Raw genomic sequence first — 17,616 nt, forward strand, 5'->3', positions numbered from 1 at the left:
AAATAATCACACGAGTGTACGATTTACAAACTGTGGTCGGTCCTCTGAAGGAAGAGTACAGCCCGCTCTAGGGGGATACAGCTCAGAGTCCCATCCTCGGGAAGCCTCCTGAGCTAACACCTGCTTGGCCCTTAGCCCAACTCTGTACATGGTGTTTCCAGGTCGGGGTCCCAGTTAGTTGGTTCTGCAAAGCCAAGGACTCCATCACATTCACTACGCACCTAGAGCCTGGCACATAGTAGTTGCCTAATAAACGGTTGTGGAATGGCTGTTCCCTCCTTCCTCATTATGCTCCCTTACACTCCCCTTTCTCAGCTCAGGCCCTGTGCTGGGGACTGTTTGGTCCCCAAATTCCTTCCAAAGCCCTGAGCCACCTCACCCCACACTAGGCAGCTGGCTGAGTTTCTGGCTCCCCGAGTCCACCATGAGCCACGGGGTCCCTTACGGCCTGACAAAGCCAGTGCTTGTTCCTCCTGACAGGTGTGCCCCGGGTTACACAGGTAACCCCAACGTGCCAGGGGGCCGGTGCCTGCCACAGGGTAAGTGGGACCACAGCCCAGGTGGGGGTAATGGGCAAGGCAGGAAACCTGGGGGCCTGGGGGACACGGGCTTTCGGGAGAGATGAGGGGGTGTCCTGCTGGAACGGCCTCTCCTTGCTGTGCCCCAACCCAGCAGATCGAGCCCCGCTGGTGGTCCAGGTCCACCCTGTTCGGAGCATCGTGCCCCAGGGTGGCGCTCACTCCCTGCGGTGCCAGGTCAGCGGGAGCCCACCCCATTACTTCTACTGGACCCGTGAGGATGGGCGGCCTGTGCCCAGCAGCACCCAGCAGCGACATCAAGGTAGCCTTGGCTGGGATCTTCACCCCGGAGTCACCCCAGGGAGAGGGGAGATGTGGGCCTGTCCCTGCCCTGCTCAGGTCCTATCCCTGCATGCAGGGGGGGCCGGGAGGGACATCTGCGCTCACAAGCTCCTCCCCCCACCCCCCATCCAGGCTCCGAACTGCACTTCCCCAGCGTGCAGCCCTCTGATGCCGGGGTCTACGTTTGCACCTGTCGGAACCTCCACCACGCCAATACCAGCCGGGCAGAGCTGCTGGTCACTGGTGAGTCCCTTCTTCCCTGACTCACGGTGGCCTGTCCTGGGCGGGGCTGCAGGGCTTCCATGTACCAGGAAGGGACGGTGGCCACCCAAACAAGGCCATGACTGTGGAGGCAGGAAGGGGCGGTGGATTCAGGGTCTGTTTAAGACACAGAATCAGCAGCACTTGACTGTGATCAGGAGGGCAGGAGAGGAGGCTGCTCCCCGGGGTCTAGATCCCAGAATTGCATAAACATGGTGCCATTACTGAGCGGAGAAGGCCCCCGCTGGAAGGTGTCTTCATCTGGGCTCCTGCAAACAGAGCCGAAACAGGAATGTGTGCAGGGGGAGGAGGTGTGTTGTCACCAGCAGCTCCTCCCCCTGCACACAGTCTGGGCTCCGTGTGGCCGAGTACACCGGAGCCAGGGTACAGCACGCATCTCAGCATCTCCCTGCCCCTGCCCCCAGGAGCTGGGGTCTGCGCCTATTCCCAGAGCTTCAGTTCCCCTGCGCCTCTGTCCTACCACAGAGCATGTGCCGTGGGCTCCAGTGGCCCCAGGAAAGCCCTGTACCAAGGAAGGCAGCCTCTGGTGTAAGGGAGGCAGGAGGGCACTGGAGTCAGGGCTGGGGCACAGCAGCCTGGCCAGCAGCAGGCCGGAGGGAACCCCAAGCTTGAGGTGCTGGGGAGACACCTAAGTGGGTTTGTCAACCAGGTGTTTTTATGTGTGAGTCTGAACTGAGGAAAGGGGTCCTTGCCAGAGAGGTGAGTTTGGGGGCTTTTGGCCCCAGAATGGTGTCAACAGTCAATGCAGAATGTGATCGCCCAGGGACAGTGACTGCAAGACAGGGCCCAGGACAGAGCTGCAGGGAGCTCCAGGTGGCACATGTCAAGTCAAAGAGGAAGGACAGGAAAAGCTACAGGGGGCAGCCAGTGGGGTGGGAGGCAGCTGAGGAGGGTGGCATCGGGAAGCGGGGAGGCAGGGGGCAGGCGCTGGCCAGCTGCCCCGGGATGTGAGATAAAGACCCAGATAACCTCGGGGGTCAGACAAGAGGGGTTGTCAGTGGGGAGAAAGGCGGAGACCGGGCGGAGCGAGGCGGAGGTGGGTGGGAAAGTGGCAGGTCTGGAAGGCTCTTCAAGGGGCTCGGCTCTGAAGGGAGGCTGGGAAGTGGGGTAGCAGCTCTACGGAGAAACATGGGGTCCAGAACTGGAAAATTCCAGAACACACTGACCTGTAGAGTAGACCAACCCTGCAGGGACGGAGAGGAGAGGATGGTGTGGCACAAGAGGCGGGACGTGTTTGGGACAGGTCTTAGAAGGTGCGGGGTGGGGTGGGGGTGGGCAGGAGGAGGGTCCATCCCTCAGGGACCAGGGAGGAGGGAGCGGGTAGATTTGGGGATTTGGGAAGATGGGAACATTCCTGACGGCAGTTTCTGTTTTGTCAACAAGTGTGTGTGAGCAGCCCTGAGCTGTGAGCACAGAGGGTGGCTGGGAGGCAGAGGGAGCCCGAGGGTGTGGAATGCTGTTGGGGAGGATGGAAACTGGAACCAGATGGGGAAACTCGCTCTAGTGAGGTGTCAAGTGTTAAGAGCTCCTTTGTGGCCTGGAATCCTGAGCTGGAGCCAGGGGCTCCTTCCTGGGCGAGGCTCTGGGTACCAAGGGGGTGGTGCAGCTGCCTGGCTTCAGCCTGGGCGGGGGCGGCAGGCACCAGGGCCGTGAGTGGCATCTAAGCTGGACCAGGAAAGAAGTGACCCCCAGAGAAGGGGACAGAGAAAGAAAATGTGGTCACAGGACAGACCCCAGCTCACTGAGGGCTCCCTGTCCCCACAGAGGCGCCCAGCAAGCCCATCACGGTGACAGTGGAGGAGCAGCGGAGCCAGAGCGTGCGCCCCGGGGCGGACGTCACCTTCATCTGCACAGCCAAGAGCAAGGTGGGCTGGCAGGAGAGGGCGGGGTCTGTCATGGGGTCTCTGAACCTTCCACGTGATCCTCACTCGGCCTCACCCTCAAGTCTCCCGCCTACACCCTGGTGTGGACGCGGCTGCACAACGGGAAGCTGCCCTCCCGCGCCATGGACTTCAACGGCATCCTCACCATCCGCGACGTGCACCTGAGCGACGCGGGCACCTACGTCTGCACGGGCTCCAACATGTTCGCCATGGACAAGGGCACGGCCACGCTGCACGTGCAAGGTAGCCCCATGTCACCACGCCCGAGCCACCGCCCCCGCACCCCTCCAGCCCCGGGACTGCACTGCATTTCTCATTTCTGAGTGCCTAGAGTATGCCGGTTCTGGTCTTGGGCCTCCAAAGAAGCAGGGACCAGAAGGACAAACAGGATTTCAATGCTCCTGAGATGCAGATCCACGCTGAGAGCTCACACATAGCCAGGGAATAAATGGACAGACAAATCGCATGTGGTTACTGGGAAGGAGCTCAGGGGACGGGGAGGGGGCTGCTGCAGCTGGGCTGCTGTACAGGTGATGCCTAAGCCCAGGCCTGAAGGGAAAGGCGCAGAGCCAATTAGAGAGCAGAGGGAGGAGCATGTGCAAAGGCCCTGAGGCAGGAGCTTGTGGCCAAGGAATAGCAAGACCCACCTGGCTGGGGCTGCAGGAGGGAGAGTGGGTAACCCTCAGGTCCAAGCAGGTGAAAGTGTGCCGTATGTGGAGGAGCAGAGGAAGATTGGGTTTTATTATAAAGCAATAGGGAACCCATGAGCAGATCTCACAAAGCGAGGTAACAAGGTCCCATTGAGACAGATGTGTACATACAGATGTCTGTGTGTGTTGTTTTGTTTCAGTTTTGTTCTGGGGATTGAACCCAAGGGCTCTCTACCACAGAGCTACATCCCCAGTCCTTTTTTTATTTTAAGACAGAGTCCCACTAACATGCCCAGCCTGGCCTTGCACTGGTGACCCTTCTGCCTCAACTTCCTGAGTCACTGGGGTCACAGGCGTGTGCCACCACTGTGCCTGGCTCCCATTGGTGTTTTCCTCCCTCTGGCCACTGGGTGAACCATCGGCCCCGCGGGGCTAGGGCCGCAGCAGAGAGTGGCAGGGCTCTGACTGCGGTCAGCTCTGTTCCCCAACCTGCCACGTCGTCTTTCTCCCCCAGCCCCGGGCTCCTCGTCTGCTCCCGTGGTCTCCATCCACCCGCCACAGCTCACGGTGCAGCCCGGGCAGACGGCCGAGTTCCGCTGCAGCGCCACGGGCAGCCCCACACCCACCCTCGAGTGGATAGGTGAGGCTGGGCCGCAGCGACATTCGGGGCCTGACCGTCCTGCAGGTGGGAGGGCAGGGCCAGGACTGGCCCCTGGGAGCCTGAGCAAGGCCAGTGCCAGTCAGCACTGACTCCACACCTCCACGCTAGGGGGCCCTGGTGGCCAGCTCCCTCAGAAGGCACAAATTCACGGTGGCATCCTGCGCCTGCCAGCGGTCGAGGCCTCGGATCAGGCCCAGTACCTGTGCCGGGGCCTCAGCAGCGCCGGGCAGCACGTGGCCAGGGCCATGCTTCAGGTGCACGGTGAGCGGGCCGGGCTGAGGGCGGCCGGGAGCTGTGGGCGGCCCGAGCACTGTTCTCACAGGGCACTGTCTGCAGGGGGCAGTGGGCCCAGGGTCCAGGTGAGCCCGGAGAGGACCCAGGTGCACGAAGGCCGGACGGTCAGGCTGTACTGCAGGGCCGCGGGTGTGCCCAGTGCCACCATCACCTGGAGGAAGGAAGGCGGCAGCCTCCCCCCGCAGGTGAGATCTCCCAGGCCGCCACCTCCACGAGAGCCCCCATGCCCACCTCTTCCCCTCTGGCTCCCTGCACTCCCTCCTGGGACCCTGGGCCCGGGCCGTCACCCCGGCCTGGTTCCGTTGCCCTTGGTGCCCGGCTGGGCCTTGATACTGGCCCCGGGTCTGCCACAGCCTGGGCGCCCCTCCGCCTGTCCTCCCTGCTTGCCCGGGCCAGGCAGGCCCTCGGGTGGCTGAGCCCCTGGCTGTGTGGCAGGCCAGGTCCGAGCGCACGGACATCGCCACGCTGCTCATCCCGGCCATCACGGCTGCCGACGCTGGCTTCTACCTCTGTGTGGCCACCAGCCCCGCGGGCAGCGCCCAGGCCCGCATTCAGGTGGTCGTCCTCTCAGGTGCGGGGCCTGGGGGCCGAGGGAGGGGAGGGCGGGTGGCTCCCTGAGGTCCGCTTACCCGCCTCTGGTTCCAGCCTCGGGCGCCAGCTCCCTGCCCGTCAGGATCGAGTCCTCATCGCCCACTGTGACGGAAGGGCAGCCACTGGACCTCACCTGTGTGGTGGCGGGGGTGGCCCACACACAGGTCACGTGGTACAAGCGAGGGGGCAGCCTGCCTCCCCACGCCCAGGTAGGAGGCCCCACGCTCTGGCGGGGTTCCCAGGGTGCAGGGGCCGGCCTGTGCACGGGTGGATGCTACCCTCCTCCCTCCTCGCTCCTGGGTGGGTGTCTCAGAGCAGAGCCCACGAGAGTTTGATGGCGGAACCACCAAGGCCACAGGGAGCAGCGGCCATATGCTTGTCCATCTTCCCTTCTGTCCCCACCTGACCCAGGTGCACGGCTCCCGGCTGAGGATCCCCCAGGTTTCACCAGCGGACTCTGGAGAATATGTCTGCAGAGTGGAGATGGAGTCGGGCCCCAAGGAGGCCTCCATCATGGTCTCCGTCCCCCACAGCACCCACTCGGGCCCCAACCACACCCTAGGTGAGAAGCTGGGGACCGCCAGCCAGGACGGCTGAGCCCTGGGCTCCCTGATACTCCGGGGAAGATGTGATCTTCAGTGGCATTGGGACAGGGGACATCTCAGGCAGGCTCTGACCCTCTGCTGCCTGCTCAGGGAGCAGGGGCCAGGGCCAGAGGGCTGATCCAGCTTGGCTGGACCACAAGTGACGGTACCATTGCAGAAGGTTGGCAGCCAGCAGCGCCTCAGGGCAGAACTCTGAGCTGGGAGTTGGGCTGACCTGGCTTCTAGTCCTGACTCCTCTCTTTATCAGCCTTGAACCAGTTCTTTTCCTTTTGGGGACCTCAGTTTCCTCATCTGTGAAATGGAGACGGTACCATTCCTAGATTACCTACTAGTTTGTGGTGTGGTTTAGATGAGACGGTGTCAGTGGAAAGCGCTTAGATCACGTGGTGAACGCTCTGGAGAAGACAGTCATGTGACTTCTCCACATCTCTGGGTGGCTTCCTACCACCTCGTCATAAGAGGTCACAGTGGTAGATGGACCTGGAGCCCCAAGCTGGAGACAGGGAGGGAAGGAGCTAGAAGATGTGGTTCCGTCTGCAGAGAAGCCCCGAGTCAGCCCTCCCAAGCTGGGGCCTGGTCTTCCGCCAGGGCCCTCTGCCCAGGGCTGCAGGCTGAGGCTCAGGCGCCAGGCCTCTGATCCACCCCGTGTCCAGCCCCAGGAAGCACCCTGCCCATCCGCATCGAGTCCTCCTCCTCCCAAGTGGCCGAGGGGCAGACCCTGGATCTGAACTGCGTGGTGCCGGGGCAGGCCCAGGTGACGTGGCACAAGCGTGGGGGCAGCCTCCCTGCCCGGCACCAGGTACGACAGCCCCCAGGTCCAGCCTGCAAGAGGGGGTGGACGGGGCTGCACTGGTCTCCCCCCAACCCACCCTCCTCTGCACGCAGAGCCACGGCTCGCTTTTACGGCTGCACCAAGTGTCCCCTGTGGACTCGGGAGAGTACGTGTGCCGCGTGGCCCTCGGCTCGGAGCGCTCGGAGGCCTCGGTCCTGGTCTCCATCGAGCCCGCTGGCTCCATCCCTGGTGAGTGACTGATGACAGTGAGTGCTGGACGGGGCTGAGGGCCACCCAGGGGTGTGGGGTCCAAGTGACTCCTGCTGCCAGCTGGGGAGGGAGCCCACCTGGAGCTGGCCTCGGGGCCTGCCCAGGAAGGCCGCTGGCCTGAGTGACCTGCCGTCTCCTTGACCGGCTTTCTGTGCCGGCCTCTGCTCCTGCCTCCTCCTTTCCTAGCTCGACTCCCTCCTCATCGCGCCTCCTCTCTGCTCCGCCAGGCTCAGCCCAAGGCCTGCTCGAGCATTTCCAATCCAGGCCAACAAACCCCCCAAGGCCCAAGGCAGAGGCAGCTCTGGGTGGCACAGGTCCTCCCTCCAGGGGAGCATCTGCTACCCTCACCCTGTCCCCACAGCCCCAGGACCCAGCCCGCCCGTCAGGATTGAGTCCTCATCCCCCTCAGTGGCCGAGGGGCAGACCCTGGACCTCAACTGCGTGGTGGCAGGGCAGGCCCATGCCCAGGTCACGTGGTACAAGCGTGGGGGGAGCCTCCCGGCCCGCCACCAGGTACTCAGCTCCTGGCACATGGGAAGGGGCCTTGGGTGGTGGGGGGTGGGGTCCTGGCTCCTGGACTGGGGGGCCAGCAGTTCCTAGCCCAGGGCTGGGGATCTCCTGGGCTCTGGAAGCCCCATCTTATGCTCCCTCCCATGGCCGCCCAGGTCCGTGGCTCCCGCCTCTACATCTTCCACGCCTCTCCAGGGGATGCAGGAGAATATGTCTGCCGGGCCAGCAATGGCGTGGAGGCCTCTATCACAGTCACAGTAACCGGGACCCCGGGGGCCAACTTTGCTTATCGTGAGTGGGGCCCCCAGGCCGGGCTGGGATGCAGAAAGAGGAGAGGCCCGGGCAGCGTTAAAGAGGACTAGAGTGACCAGGGATCTCTTCCCCAGCCCCCGGCAGCACCCCGCCCATCCGCATTGAGTCGTCCTCCTCCCAAGTGGCCGAGGGGCAGACCCTGGATCTGAACTGCGTGGTGCCGGGGCAGGCCCACGCCCAGGTCACATGGCACAGGCGCGGGGGCAGCCTGCCCGCTCGGCACCAGGTAAAGAGCCAGGAGGCTAGAGGGGCTGAGAAGAGGGTAGCACCGGGTGCTGAGGAGGACTGAGGCCCTGGCCCCCTCTAACCTTGTGCAGGGTTAGAACCCAGAGTCGAGGCCCCGCCAGCCCAGGCGTGAGTCCCGGTCCACCACTTGTGACCTTAGGCCGGTGCTCGTTTCTCGGTGCCGTAGTTCTAGCATTTGTAACATGGTGACGGTGACACTTACCCCAACGATCAAGTTCAATCGCAGAGCTCTCAGGGCCCAGTGCGTAGAAGTGCCCCGAGGGACTGCTCCCACCTCAGTGCCATGGCCTGTGACCACACTGTATTTTAGAATTTGGGGTCCCCCGAGAACAGGAGGCCTCTAAGGGGGAAGGAGGTGTCCGCTCAGGATTCTCGGCGTGGCCGCTGCAGGTGCATCTCAACCTGAGAGCCGCTCCACCTGGGCATGGGCTTGGCGGGGTGCTCACCTACCCCCAGTTCTCCAGGGCTCTGGGGGTGCTGCCGGGGCGCCCCCTGACCTCACCCCACACTCCCAACAGGCCCACGGCTCACTGCTGAGGCTGCACCAGGTGTCACCTGCTGACTCCGGCGAGTACGTGTGCAGAGTGGTGGGCGGCTCCGTGCCCCTGGAAACCTCCGTCCTGGTCACCATTGAGCCTGAGAGCTCCATGCCTGGTGAGTGGCAATAGAGGGGACAGGGCTGGGGGCCCACTCAGGGACTCCCTGTCCTAGCTGTGCAAGATCAGGCCAAAAGCCTCAGTCCACACCTCCCAAGAAACTAGTGGCCCCTGTCCCCACTCACGCTGTCTCTTCTCACGTCCTGCGGGGGGCTGACCCTCTGTCCTCTATCACCAGCACTCGGGGTCACCCCGCCGGTACGAATCGAGTCATCGTCTTCCCACGTGGCTGAAGGGCAGACCCTGGATCTGAACTGCCTGGTTACTGGGCAGGCCAACGCCCAGGTCACGTGGCACAAGCGCGGGGGCAGCCTGCCCTCACGACACCAGGTAGGAAGTGGGGGGTGGAGGAGGGTTCTGGAAGGTGCTCCTAACTGCAGAATAAAGAGCATAGGCTCAGGACCGGGCTGCGGCTCAGGGCAGAGCACTTGCCTAGCGTGGGTGAGGCCCTGGGTTCCACCCCCAGCACTATAGCAAAAAACACAGGATCTTAGTTTGTTTGTTTGTTTGTTTGTTTGTTTGTTTGTTTGTTTGTTTGTTTTAAGTGGACACAGTATTCTTATTTTTTATTTTTATGTGGTGCTGAGGATCGTACCCAGTGCCTCACACGTGCTAGGCCAGCACCCTACCACTGAGCCCCAGCCCCAGCCCTGGATCATGGTTTTTGAATTCAGGCATGTTCAGGTTCATTACTGCTCGGCTGCTTGTCTGCCGAGTGACTCAGGCCAGTCTCTTGACTTCTCTGATCTTTAATGTCCTCATCGGCCAAATGAGCTCATGCTGTGCTTCACCTACCCTGAGCGTGTCAGCAAATGCTGTTCCCCACGTCCCCCTGGTGCCAAGTGTCTGCAGTCGCTGACGTGGTTAGACCCTGTGCCACCTCTGGGGCAGGAATTGTGTCGTCCTCGCCCCTCTGTCCCCAGTGCCCATCCTCAGTAGTGCGTCTCCCTGGCTGGGCCATGAGGGAGTGAGGGAAGGAAACGGGAGCCTGGCCACAAGCCCAGGACCCGGCTCTGAGCCCGCCGCCTCTGACCTGCCCCTCCTCCCAGGTGCATGGCTCAAGGCTGCGGCTGCCCCAGATGACCCCAGCCGACTCTGGGGAGTATGTGTGCCGTGTGGTCAGTGGCTCGGGCACCCAGGAAGCCTCAGTCCTTGTCACCATCCAGCAGCGCCCCAGCCCCTCCCACCGTAAGTGTCTTAGAGATCATGGCAAATGGTGGGGGCTTGCTAGGGGCCCATCGCCTCCTCAGCAGCTCCCACACCCTGCCCTGCACCTGTCCTCCCAGCCCAGGGCGTGGTGTACCCCGTGCGAATCGAGTCCTCCTCGGCCTCGCTGGCCAATGGTCACATGCTGGACCTCAACTGCCTGGTCGCCAGCCAAGCTCCCCACACCATCACCTGGTACAAACGTGGAGGCAGCCTACCCAGCCGGCACCAGGTTCGGAGCCAGCGGCAGGGAGGACACTGCCCTGGTGGGAGGGCCAGGGAGGCAGGCTCTCGGTACCCCTCTGTGCTCATCTAGTCATTCAACAAACATGGAGCGTCTGTGATGGCGTAGTCCTCTGAGACACAGAAGTGCATCCTGCCAACTCAGTGGGTCTGCTCACCCACTGAGCCTCCCCGAGAGGCCACTGCAGGCCAAGCCCTGACCTGGCACCACAAATCCCAGTAAAATAAAACAACTCTCTGCTCATTGTCTAAAGGGAACAGGCCAGGCCCACATGCCTATAATTCCAGTGACTCAGGAGGCTGAGGCAGGAGGACCACAAGTTAGAGGCCAGTCTTAAAATTTTTAAAAATAAATACAAATGGTGGGGATGTTGCTCAGTGGTTAGGGACCCTGAGTTCAATCTCTGGTACCAACAACAACAACAAAAAAAATTAAAAATAAAATAAATAAAGGGAGGCAGACATGCTGAATGATGGCACATATGACAGCTCGGGCACCCCTGCCAGGGCCTCCGGAGGCCTTCTGGAGAGGTGACGAGGAGAACAGTACAGACACTAGAGCTGCCATCCCCCCAGGCCCAGAGGCAGGCCAGGCGAGGGGCCTGAGACACCTGGGACCCAGGTGACAGCATCCCCCGTGATTAGAATCCCCACCCACTGTCACCTGCTCCCTCCAGATCGTGGGCTCCCGGCTGCGGATCCCTCAGGTGACTCCCGCCGACTCTGGCGAGTACGTGTGCCACGTCAGTAACGGGGCTGGTTCCCGGGAGACCTCGCTCATCGTCACCATCCAGGGCAGCGGCTCCTCCCACGGTGAGAGCATGGAGGGCAGGGGCCTGGCACGTGGCGCAGAGGTCCCCAGCCCCGTCGGCCTTGTCTGACTTGGTGTCGTCCTCCCCATTCTGTCCCCAGTGCCCAGTGTCTCCCCGCCAATCAGGATTGAGTCCTCGTCCCCCTCGGTGGTGGAAGGAGACACCTTGGATCTGAACTGCGTGGTGGCTGGACAGACCCAGGCCACCATCACGTGGTACAAGCGTGGGGGCAGCCTGCCCTCCAGACACCAGGTAGACGAGGCCCCGGAGGTGGAAGTGGAGCCCTGGTCCTCTGCGGTGGGCACCACAGGGACCTCTCAGGGGCTTCTTCTTCTAGGCCCTAAACACTCTCGCGTCCTGGGCCTGGGGTAGACCGAAGGCAGCCTCCACGTGCCTCATGAGGGAAGCCCGAGCCAGCTGTGACCACGGGCTCCTCAGCTCTCCCCTCTCTCCTCCCCAGGCCCACGGCTCCCGCCTGCGGTTGCACCAAATGACCGTGGCCGACTCAGGCGAGTACGTGTGCCGAGCCAACAACAACATCGAAGCCCAGGAGGCCTCCATCATGGTCTCGGTCACCCCTGGCCCCAGCATCCCTTCTGGTGAGTCTGATGAAAACCCTCGTCCCAGGAGAGAGATGGTGGGACCCAGTGACAGCGTCCCCTGTGATAAGAGTCCTCAGACCTGGGTAGTGGTCAGTGTAGGGCTCTGCACAAAGGTGCCTGAATCAGATCACCAGGTGCATTACTGCTGAATGGAGGGAGTTACTCTTCCCTCTCTGCCTCAGTCTCCAGGCCAGGTAACTGGGGACATGGATCATTCCAACCTCACTGATGCACACCTGTGATCCGAGCTACTTGGGAGGCTGAGGCAGGAGGATTGCAAATTCAAGGCCAGTCTGGGCAACTTAACGAGAACTTAAATAAAACTTGAAAAGGGGCCGGGGACATAGGGCAGTGGTAGAGTGCTTGCCTAGCAGGCATAAGGCTCTAGGTTTAATCCCCAGCATTACAAAAAAAATTTTTTTTTCTAACCTTTCAAGTGTTCAATAGCCACATGTGACTAGTGCCACTCTTAGCATGTGACTTTGTGAGGGTTAAATGAGTTAATACGGATAAGGGCTGGGGACAGGGCTGGCACACTGGGAGTCCTTAGTAAGTGTTAACTGAGACCATCCCGGGGCCACAGATCCCACAACCTCTTCTCAAATCTGACCTTGGCCAAGCCCTGACTTGCTGCTCCTGTGTCCCCAGTCTCTGGCAGTGCTGTGCCCATCAGGATTGAGTCGTCTTCTTCACATGTGGCCGAAGGGCAGTCCCTGGAGCTGAACTGTGTGGTCCCTGGGCAGGCCCATGCCCAGGTCACGTGGCATAAGCGTGGGGGCAGCCTGCCCACTCACCATCAGGTATGGGTCGGCAGGAAACGGTGGGAGGACTGTTGGCTGACCACAGGCTGGGCCCTGGCTAACTCTGCCCGAGAGAGAGGCCTGGGAGCCCCAGGGGGGTGCCACGTCCACCTGGGCTAGAGGCCTTCAAGGATTCCAGATTGGCCTCTTACGCCGGTGGTCCTTCTCTCTGACCTGCCCTGCCCAGGCCTACGGCTCCAGGCTCCGGCTGCACCAGGTGTCCCCTGCTGACTCGGGCGAGTATGTGTGCCGTGTGCTGGGCAGCTCTGGCACCCAAGAGGCCTCAGTCCTGGTCACCATCCAGGCCTCTGGATCTAGTGCCGGCCATGTCCCTGGTGAGGGTGCCTGAGGGGCCTGGGAGCCCGGAAGAGGGAGGCGGGTGGAGAGGGGAACAGCAAAGGGGGGCATCTGAAGACCAGCGGCCCTCCGCTTCCAGACTCCTGCCTCCTGTCCACTCCCGCAGTCCAGGACAAGGGGCCAGGCTGAGGCTGGGGGAGGTCCCATCCATGTCAAGGACCTGAGAGCACAGGCTTTGGAGCTGGCATCAGTTGGCCTGAGTCCCAGCTCCTCTGTCCCTACTTGGAGATGTCACCCAAGGGACTTTGCCTTTTCACATGTCACTGTTCCCAATTGTGAAGGGGGTGGTAGAGCTCTTGCCTTCTACTGTCTAACTGTTAATCATCCAGGGAGTCCCCTAACACCTGGACCTGTGCCTCTGGGGTAACCCTGGGTGACTTTGTGGGTGATCCAATAGACATCTTACGGGAGCCCTACATTAGGAAAAAATGTGACACATCAAACCTGTCATGACTTCATGGAAATCAGAGCCTATAACGGGGCTAAGTAATGAAGGTTTTTAGAGTGAGTCCATTGAAAGGAAAGTATACAGTAATTAATAGCCCAGGGGCCCACAGAGTAGCAGAAATCGTGACCGGGCGTGCATGGCTGAGTGGGTGGCTCACTGTCTGCTGGCCCTGGTGGACTGACACACAGTAACTATCCCATCCTCCCCGCAGCCCTCTGAGGTGGGCACGAGTGCTTTCTCCACATATAGATGGGAAGCTGAGACCGAGGGGAAGCAGCTTTCTAAAGATCCTTGTGTCTGAACAGGAGCTTGACCCAGGCAGGCTGGCCCCGGGGTCTAGTCTATGTTTTTAGGGACACACTGTTGGAGTTTGGGAACTGTTAGTGATCTATGTGGGGGCTCCTGGCTTTAGCCCTGACCCTAGTGGTCCTGGGAGATGGGAATGGGGCCAGAAAGTGGTACCTTTATCTCCAGGCTCGCCCATCCCCAGGGTGGCTAGGCCACCTACTCAAGACCCAAATGTAGTGGGAAGGTAGAAAAGTCACTCTGCAGGTGGCCTCTGATCTACACATCAGGGGACCCAGGAGAGGGGTTAAGGACACAGGTGTGGGAGCCCCTGCTCACTGACCCCTTGCTATACCCCTCTCCCAGGAGGCACCCCACCCATTCGCATAGAGACCTCTTCCTCTCAAGTGGCCGAGGGGCAGACCCTGGATCTGAACTGCGTGGTGCCCGGGCAGGCCCATGCCCAGGTCACATGGCACAAGCGAGGGGGCAGCCTGCCCGCCCGGCACCAGGTATGAAATCTGGGAAAAACAGGACGCGCCACCCTCCCCAGCGGTCCTTCCCAAACCCGACCCTGAAGGAAAGGTGGCCCCAGCCATGGGGGTTTCAGGGCTGGGGTAACAGATGGCTGGAGTCGGGGGGTTGAGAAGAGGCTGGGAGTGACCCGACCACCACCTCCACCCTGCACCTTGGTGCACATTACAAAAAGACACTACCTACTCTTGATTCTTACTTCCTCCTGCCAGAAAGAGTGTCCTCAGAAACCTAAATGCCACACTAAAGTCAAAGGGAGTCACCTTCAGTCGGAGGCAGCCTGCATGGCAGCCAGGGGACGCAGGGACAGAGGGTGTGGCAGTGGGAGGCCTGGGCCACCATTCCCAGCTCTTCCGTGCACTTTCACCCCACGTCGGCCAGGTCCACGGCCGCCTACTGAGGCTGAACCACGTGTCTCCTGCCGACTCTGGGGAGTACTCATGCCAAGTGACGGGCAGCTCGGGGACCCTGGAGGCTTCTGTCCTGGTCACGATTGAGGCTTCCAGCCCAGGCCCTATTCCTGGTGAGTGACAAGGAGCAGTGGGTGATGGCGAGGCCCGGGCTCGGGGCCCCTCCTGGTTTTGCTCCTGATCTCACCTCAGGACTCTTTTTTGGTCATTGTTACTGGGGATCAAACCAGGGCTTCACCCATGAGGAGAGCGCTCTACCAGGGAGCTACACCCCAGTCCCCTCAGGGCTCTTACTGTCACCTGGATCATGGGGTTTTCTATGGCTGAAGACCAAGCCTAGCCAGGTGTTCCCAGATGTGACTGGTGAAGTTCCACAGCTGCTTCTGTGTCCCTGGGCCCTGGCCGTCCTCCAGCCCCTCCCCTTAACCAGCGGGAGTGAGCCCTGGCCCGGCTCATAAGTCCCCAGGGAAGGGGGACCTTCTTAGGTCAACGTGGCTCAGCTCTGTCACTCACTCGCAAGCCTCAGCACCTCCAGGAGACCAGTGGCCTTGTGTCAACACCAAAGGTCCCGGCTTTACCCCAGGAGCCTGCCTCTCACCGGCCCCTGTCCCCACAGCCCCGGGACTGGCCCAGCCCATGTACATCGAGGCCTCTTCCTCACACGTGGCCGAGGGGCAGACCCTGGATCTGAACTGCGTGGTGCCCGGACAGGCCCATGCCCAGGTCACGTGGCACAAGCGAGGGGGCAGCCTGCCCGCCCGGCACCAGGTATGGGGCCCGGCTGGGGGGGACCCTAATGCAGGAAGATCCACCCTGTATTTTCCTTCTGCTCCTAGACCTCATGCAAACCCCCTGCTAGGGGACCAGGGGGACGAATTCCTGAGGGACCTGGACTTTTCTCCCAGCCCTGCAGCTGCTCGTCCCTTGAGCCTCAGTTGTCCCCTCTGTGGAGTGAGCCCCTTGGCCCCTGGGGTTCTGGGAGTGAAGCTTTGCTCAGCCCTGAGCTCAGCTGGCACCCGAGCTCCTGAGGTCCTCAGGAAGACCTGTGCTGGCAATGACCCCTGTCTCAAGCCACCTGGCCTGATGGGTCCCCTCTCCTCCCGCTGACAGACCCATGGCTCCCAGCTGCGGATCCACCACGTCTCCCCGGCTGACTCGGGTGAGTACGTGTGCCGAGTGGCCGGCAGCGCAGGTCCTGAGCAGGAAGCCTCCTTCATGGTCACAGTCGTCCCCAGTGCGGGGTCTTCCTACCGTGAGTGTGGGGGATGCTGCAGGCAAGGGGGGGAAGACCCTGGAGCTGAGGTGGGGCCTCCCTGTCGCGTCAGCCCTGCCCACTGAGCCCGGCCCTTTGCCCCCCGGGGCTCAGGTCTCCGGAGCCCCGTCATCTCCATCGACCCACCCAGCAGCACTGTGCAGCAGGGCCAGGATGCCAGCTTTAAGTGCCTCATCCACGAGGGGGCGGCCCCCATCAGCCTGGAGTGGAAGACCCGGAACCAGCCGCTGGAGGGTGAGTGAAGGGGCAGCGGGGCTGCGGGCAGGCTTGAGGGCCCGGGTGAGAGGGCAGGGGCAGAAGACCACGCCCACACCATGTCCACGTGTGGCCTGTGGTGAGTCTCCAAGGACTTTTATCTTCTGCCATCTGGGAGTCTGTGTCACATACCCAGGCCTGAGAGGTTGGGGACATGGGGCAGAGGGACAGCAGCTGGCAATGCCAAGGCAGGAGGAGGACCATGTCGAACCTCACTGGCCTCCTCCGTCAACACAACCCACAGACAATGTCCACATCAGCGCCGACGGCTCTACCGTCACCATCGTGGGCAGCCGGCCCAGCAACCACGGGGCCTACCGCTGCGTGGCCTCCAACGCCTACGGCGTGGCCCAGAGTGTGGTGAACCTCAGCGTGCACGGTGAGGGGGCGCGGCCCCGCGCTCTGGCTCCCTGTTGGCCCTCCTCCCTCTCTGAGCACCAGAGTGGAGGGGAGACGGGTGCTCACCCAGCGTTTCCCAGCGGGGACTGGGACTTGCACATTGGCCCAGTCCTGCTGTGGGTCAGCGACGGTCTTTCCTCTGGGCAGGGCCGCCCACGGTGTCCGTGCTCCCCGAGGGACCCGTGCGGGTGAAGGTGGGGAAGGACGTCATCCTGGAGTGCATCAGCACCGGGGAGCCCCGCTCCTCTGCCCGCTGGACCCGGGTGGGCACTCCTGCCAAGTTGGAGCCTCGGACCTATGGGCTGGTGGACAGCCACACGGTGCTGAAGGTGAGGTCAGGGATGATCCGTCTTGGCCTGAGCCCCGTCCAGGACCTGGTCCAGAGCAGCTGCCTGGGGGAGAGGCAGGAGGGTGGAGCAGGTGGAGAGGCCAGCAGGGAGGCCATGGGTGGGTGGTGGGTAGACAGGCGATGAGGGAGGAGAGGGGCGGGGAAAGAGGAAAAGAGGGATGGAGGGTGGCAGGCTGATGAAGGGGTGGATGATGGCCGCGTGGGTGGACGGATGGACTCGTGGCCCTCAGTAGCCAGGCGGAGGAGCTAAAAGCGGGGCGGGGGGGGGCAGCTCAAAGCCCCCGTGCCACCTCCTTGCTTTCCTCTAGATTGCATCGGTAAAACCCTCCGACGCGGGCACCTACGTGTGCCTCGCCCAGAACGCCCTGGGCACAGCACAGAAGCGTGTGGAGGTGATCGTGGACTCGGGCACTGCGGCCCCAGGGGCCCCCCAGGTCCAAGTTGAAGCAGCTGAGCTGACCTTGGAAGCTGGGCACACGGCCACACTGCGCTGCTCAGCCACAGGTGCGGCCAGGGGTGGCCCACGGGGCTGGCACAGCAGAGGTGCCCTAGGGCCTGGGTTGTAGACACGTGGGATCTGAAGATGACGTTGTGGCCAGGAAGCACCCATTTAGTGGCCCCATGGAGGGCAGGTCACCCTCCACCAGTCCAACCAAGGCCATCTTCTGCTCTACCCCACAGGCAGCCCCACGCCCACCATCCACTGGTCCAAGCTGCGCTCCCCCCTGCCCTGGCAGCACCGGCTGGAAGGCGACACGCTGGTCATCCCCAGGGTGGCCCAGCAGGACTCGGGCCAGTACATCTGTAATGCCACCAGCCCTGCAGGGCATGCCGAGGCCACCATCATGCTGCACGTGGAGAGTAAGACGCTCATCCCCTCCCCTTGGGCTCCCCTGTGCATGGTGTGGGGACAAAGTCCCCCACAGAGCCCCAGGACCCCCTCCCATCCGGAGGACCTCAGAGACTGCCCTTGCTGCCATCCATGTCCCCACCTGGCCCCGGTACTCTCCATCCTGTCCTCTGGGCTTCCCTGGTCTTTTGTCACCCAGGC

The 17,616-nt window shown here is 62.2% G+C and overlaps 1 protein-coding gene across 12 annotated transcripts in view; it reads left to right on the forward strand.

Moving 5' to 3' along the window:
* Nucleotides 1-17,616, forward strand: part of Hspg2 (heparan sulfate proteoglycan 2) — a 90,248-nt gene that overhangs the window by 60,588 nt on the left and 12,044 nt on the right. For 9 of the 12 annotated variants that reach the window (XM_046468635.2, XM_046468637.2, XM_058571066.1 and 6 more), the window contains 34 exons: nucleotides 481-539; nucleotides 673-840; nucleotides 993-1,103; nucleotides 2,907-3,007; nucleotides 3,088-3,268; nucleotides 4,190-4,315; nucleotides 4,445-4,597; nucleotides 4,673-4,815; nucleotides 5,066-5,201; nucleotides 5,276-5,430; nucleotides 5,633-5,783; nucleotides 6,480-6,625; nucleotides 6,712-6,847; nucleotides 7,230-7,381; nucleotides 7,534-7,669; nucleotides 7,765-7,916; nucleotides 8,455-8,590; nucleotides 8,771-8,922; nucleotides 9,642-9,780; nucleotides 9,879-10,030; nucleotides 10,719-10,854; nucleotides 10,954-11,105; nucleotides 11,314-11,452; nucleotides 12,104-12,255; nucleotides 12,443-12,590; nucleotides 13,712-13,857; nucleotides 14,261-14,402; nucleotides 14,906-15,057; nucleotides 15,400-15,541; nucleotides 15,656-15,796; nucleotides 16,062-16,196; nucleotides 16,364-16,545; nucleotides 16,874-17,069; nucleotides 17,247-17,426. In XM_046468635.2, the coding sequence (XP_046324591.1) occupies nucleotides 481-539; nucleotides 673-840; nucleotides 993-1,103; nucleotides 2,907-3,007; nucleotides 3,088-3,268; nucleotides 4,190-4,315; nucleotides 4,445-4,597; nucleotides 4,673-4,815; nucleotides 5,066-5,201; nucleotides 5,276-5,430; nucleotides 5,633-5,783; nucleotides 6,480-6,625; nucleotides 6,712-6,847; nucleotides 7,230-7,381; nucleotides 7,534-7,669; nucleotides 7,765-7,916; nucleotides 8,455-8,590; nucleotides 8,771-8,922; nucleotides 9,642-9,780; nucleotides 9,879-10,030; nucleotides 10,719-10,854; nucleotides 10,954-11,105; nucleotides 11,314-11,452; nucleotides 12,104-12,255; nucleotides 12,443-12,590; nucleotides 13,712-13,857; nucleotides 14,261-14,402; nucleotides 14,906-15,057; nucleotides 15,400-15,541; nucleotides 15,656-15,796; nucleotides 16,062-16,196; nucleotides 16,364-16,545; nucleotides 16,874-17,069; nucleotides 17,247-17,426 (4,928 nt within the window). The remainder of the gene's footprint in view (nucleotides 1-480; nucleotides 540-672; nucleotides 841-992; nucleotides 1,104-2,906; nucleotides 3,008-3,087; nucleotides 3,269-4,189; nucleotides 4,316-4,444; nucleotides 4,598-4,672; nucleotides 4,816-5,065; nucleotides 5,202-5,275; nucleotides 5,431-5,632; nucleotides 5,784-6,479; nucleotides 6,626-6,711; nucleotides 6,848-7,229; nucleotides 7,382-7,533; nucleotides 7,670-7,764; nucleotides 7,917-8,454; nucleotides 8,591-8,770; nucleotides 8,923-9,641; nucleotides 9,781-9,878; nucleotides 10,031-10,718; nucleotides 10,855-10,953; nucleotides 11,106-11,313; nucleotides 11,453-12,103; nucleotides 12,256-12,442; nucleotides 12,591-13,711; nucleotides 13,858-14,260; nucleotides 14,403-14,905; nucleotides 15,058-15,399; nucleotides 15,542-15,655; nucleotides 15,797-16,061; nucleotides 16,197-16,363; nucleotides 16,546-16,873; nucleotides 17,070-17,246; nucleotides 17,427-17,616) is intronic. The other 3 variants (XM_046468636.2, XM_046468647.2, XM_046468648.2) reach the window with 1 other exon arrangement.

The sequence above is a fragment of the Marmota monax genome, unplaced genomic scaffold (assembly GCF_021218885.2).
Source record: "Marmota monax isolate L192 unplaced genomic scaffold, Marmota_monax_Labrador192_F-V1.1 WCK01_AAM20220418_F8-fsc00008, whole genome shotgun sequence".
Lineage (NCBI taxonomy): Eukaryota > Metazoa > Chordata > Mammalia > Rodentia > Sciuridae > Marmota > Marmota monax.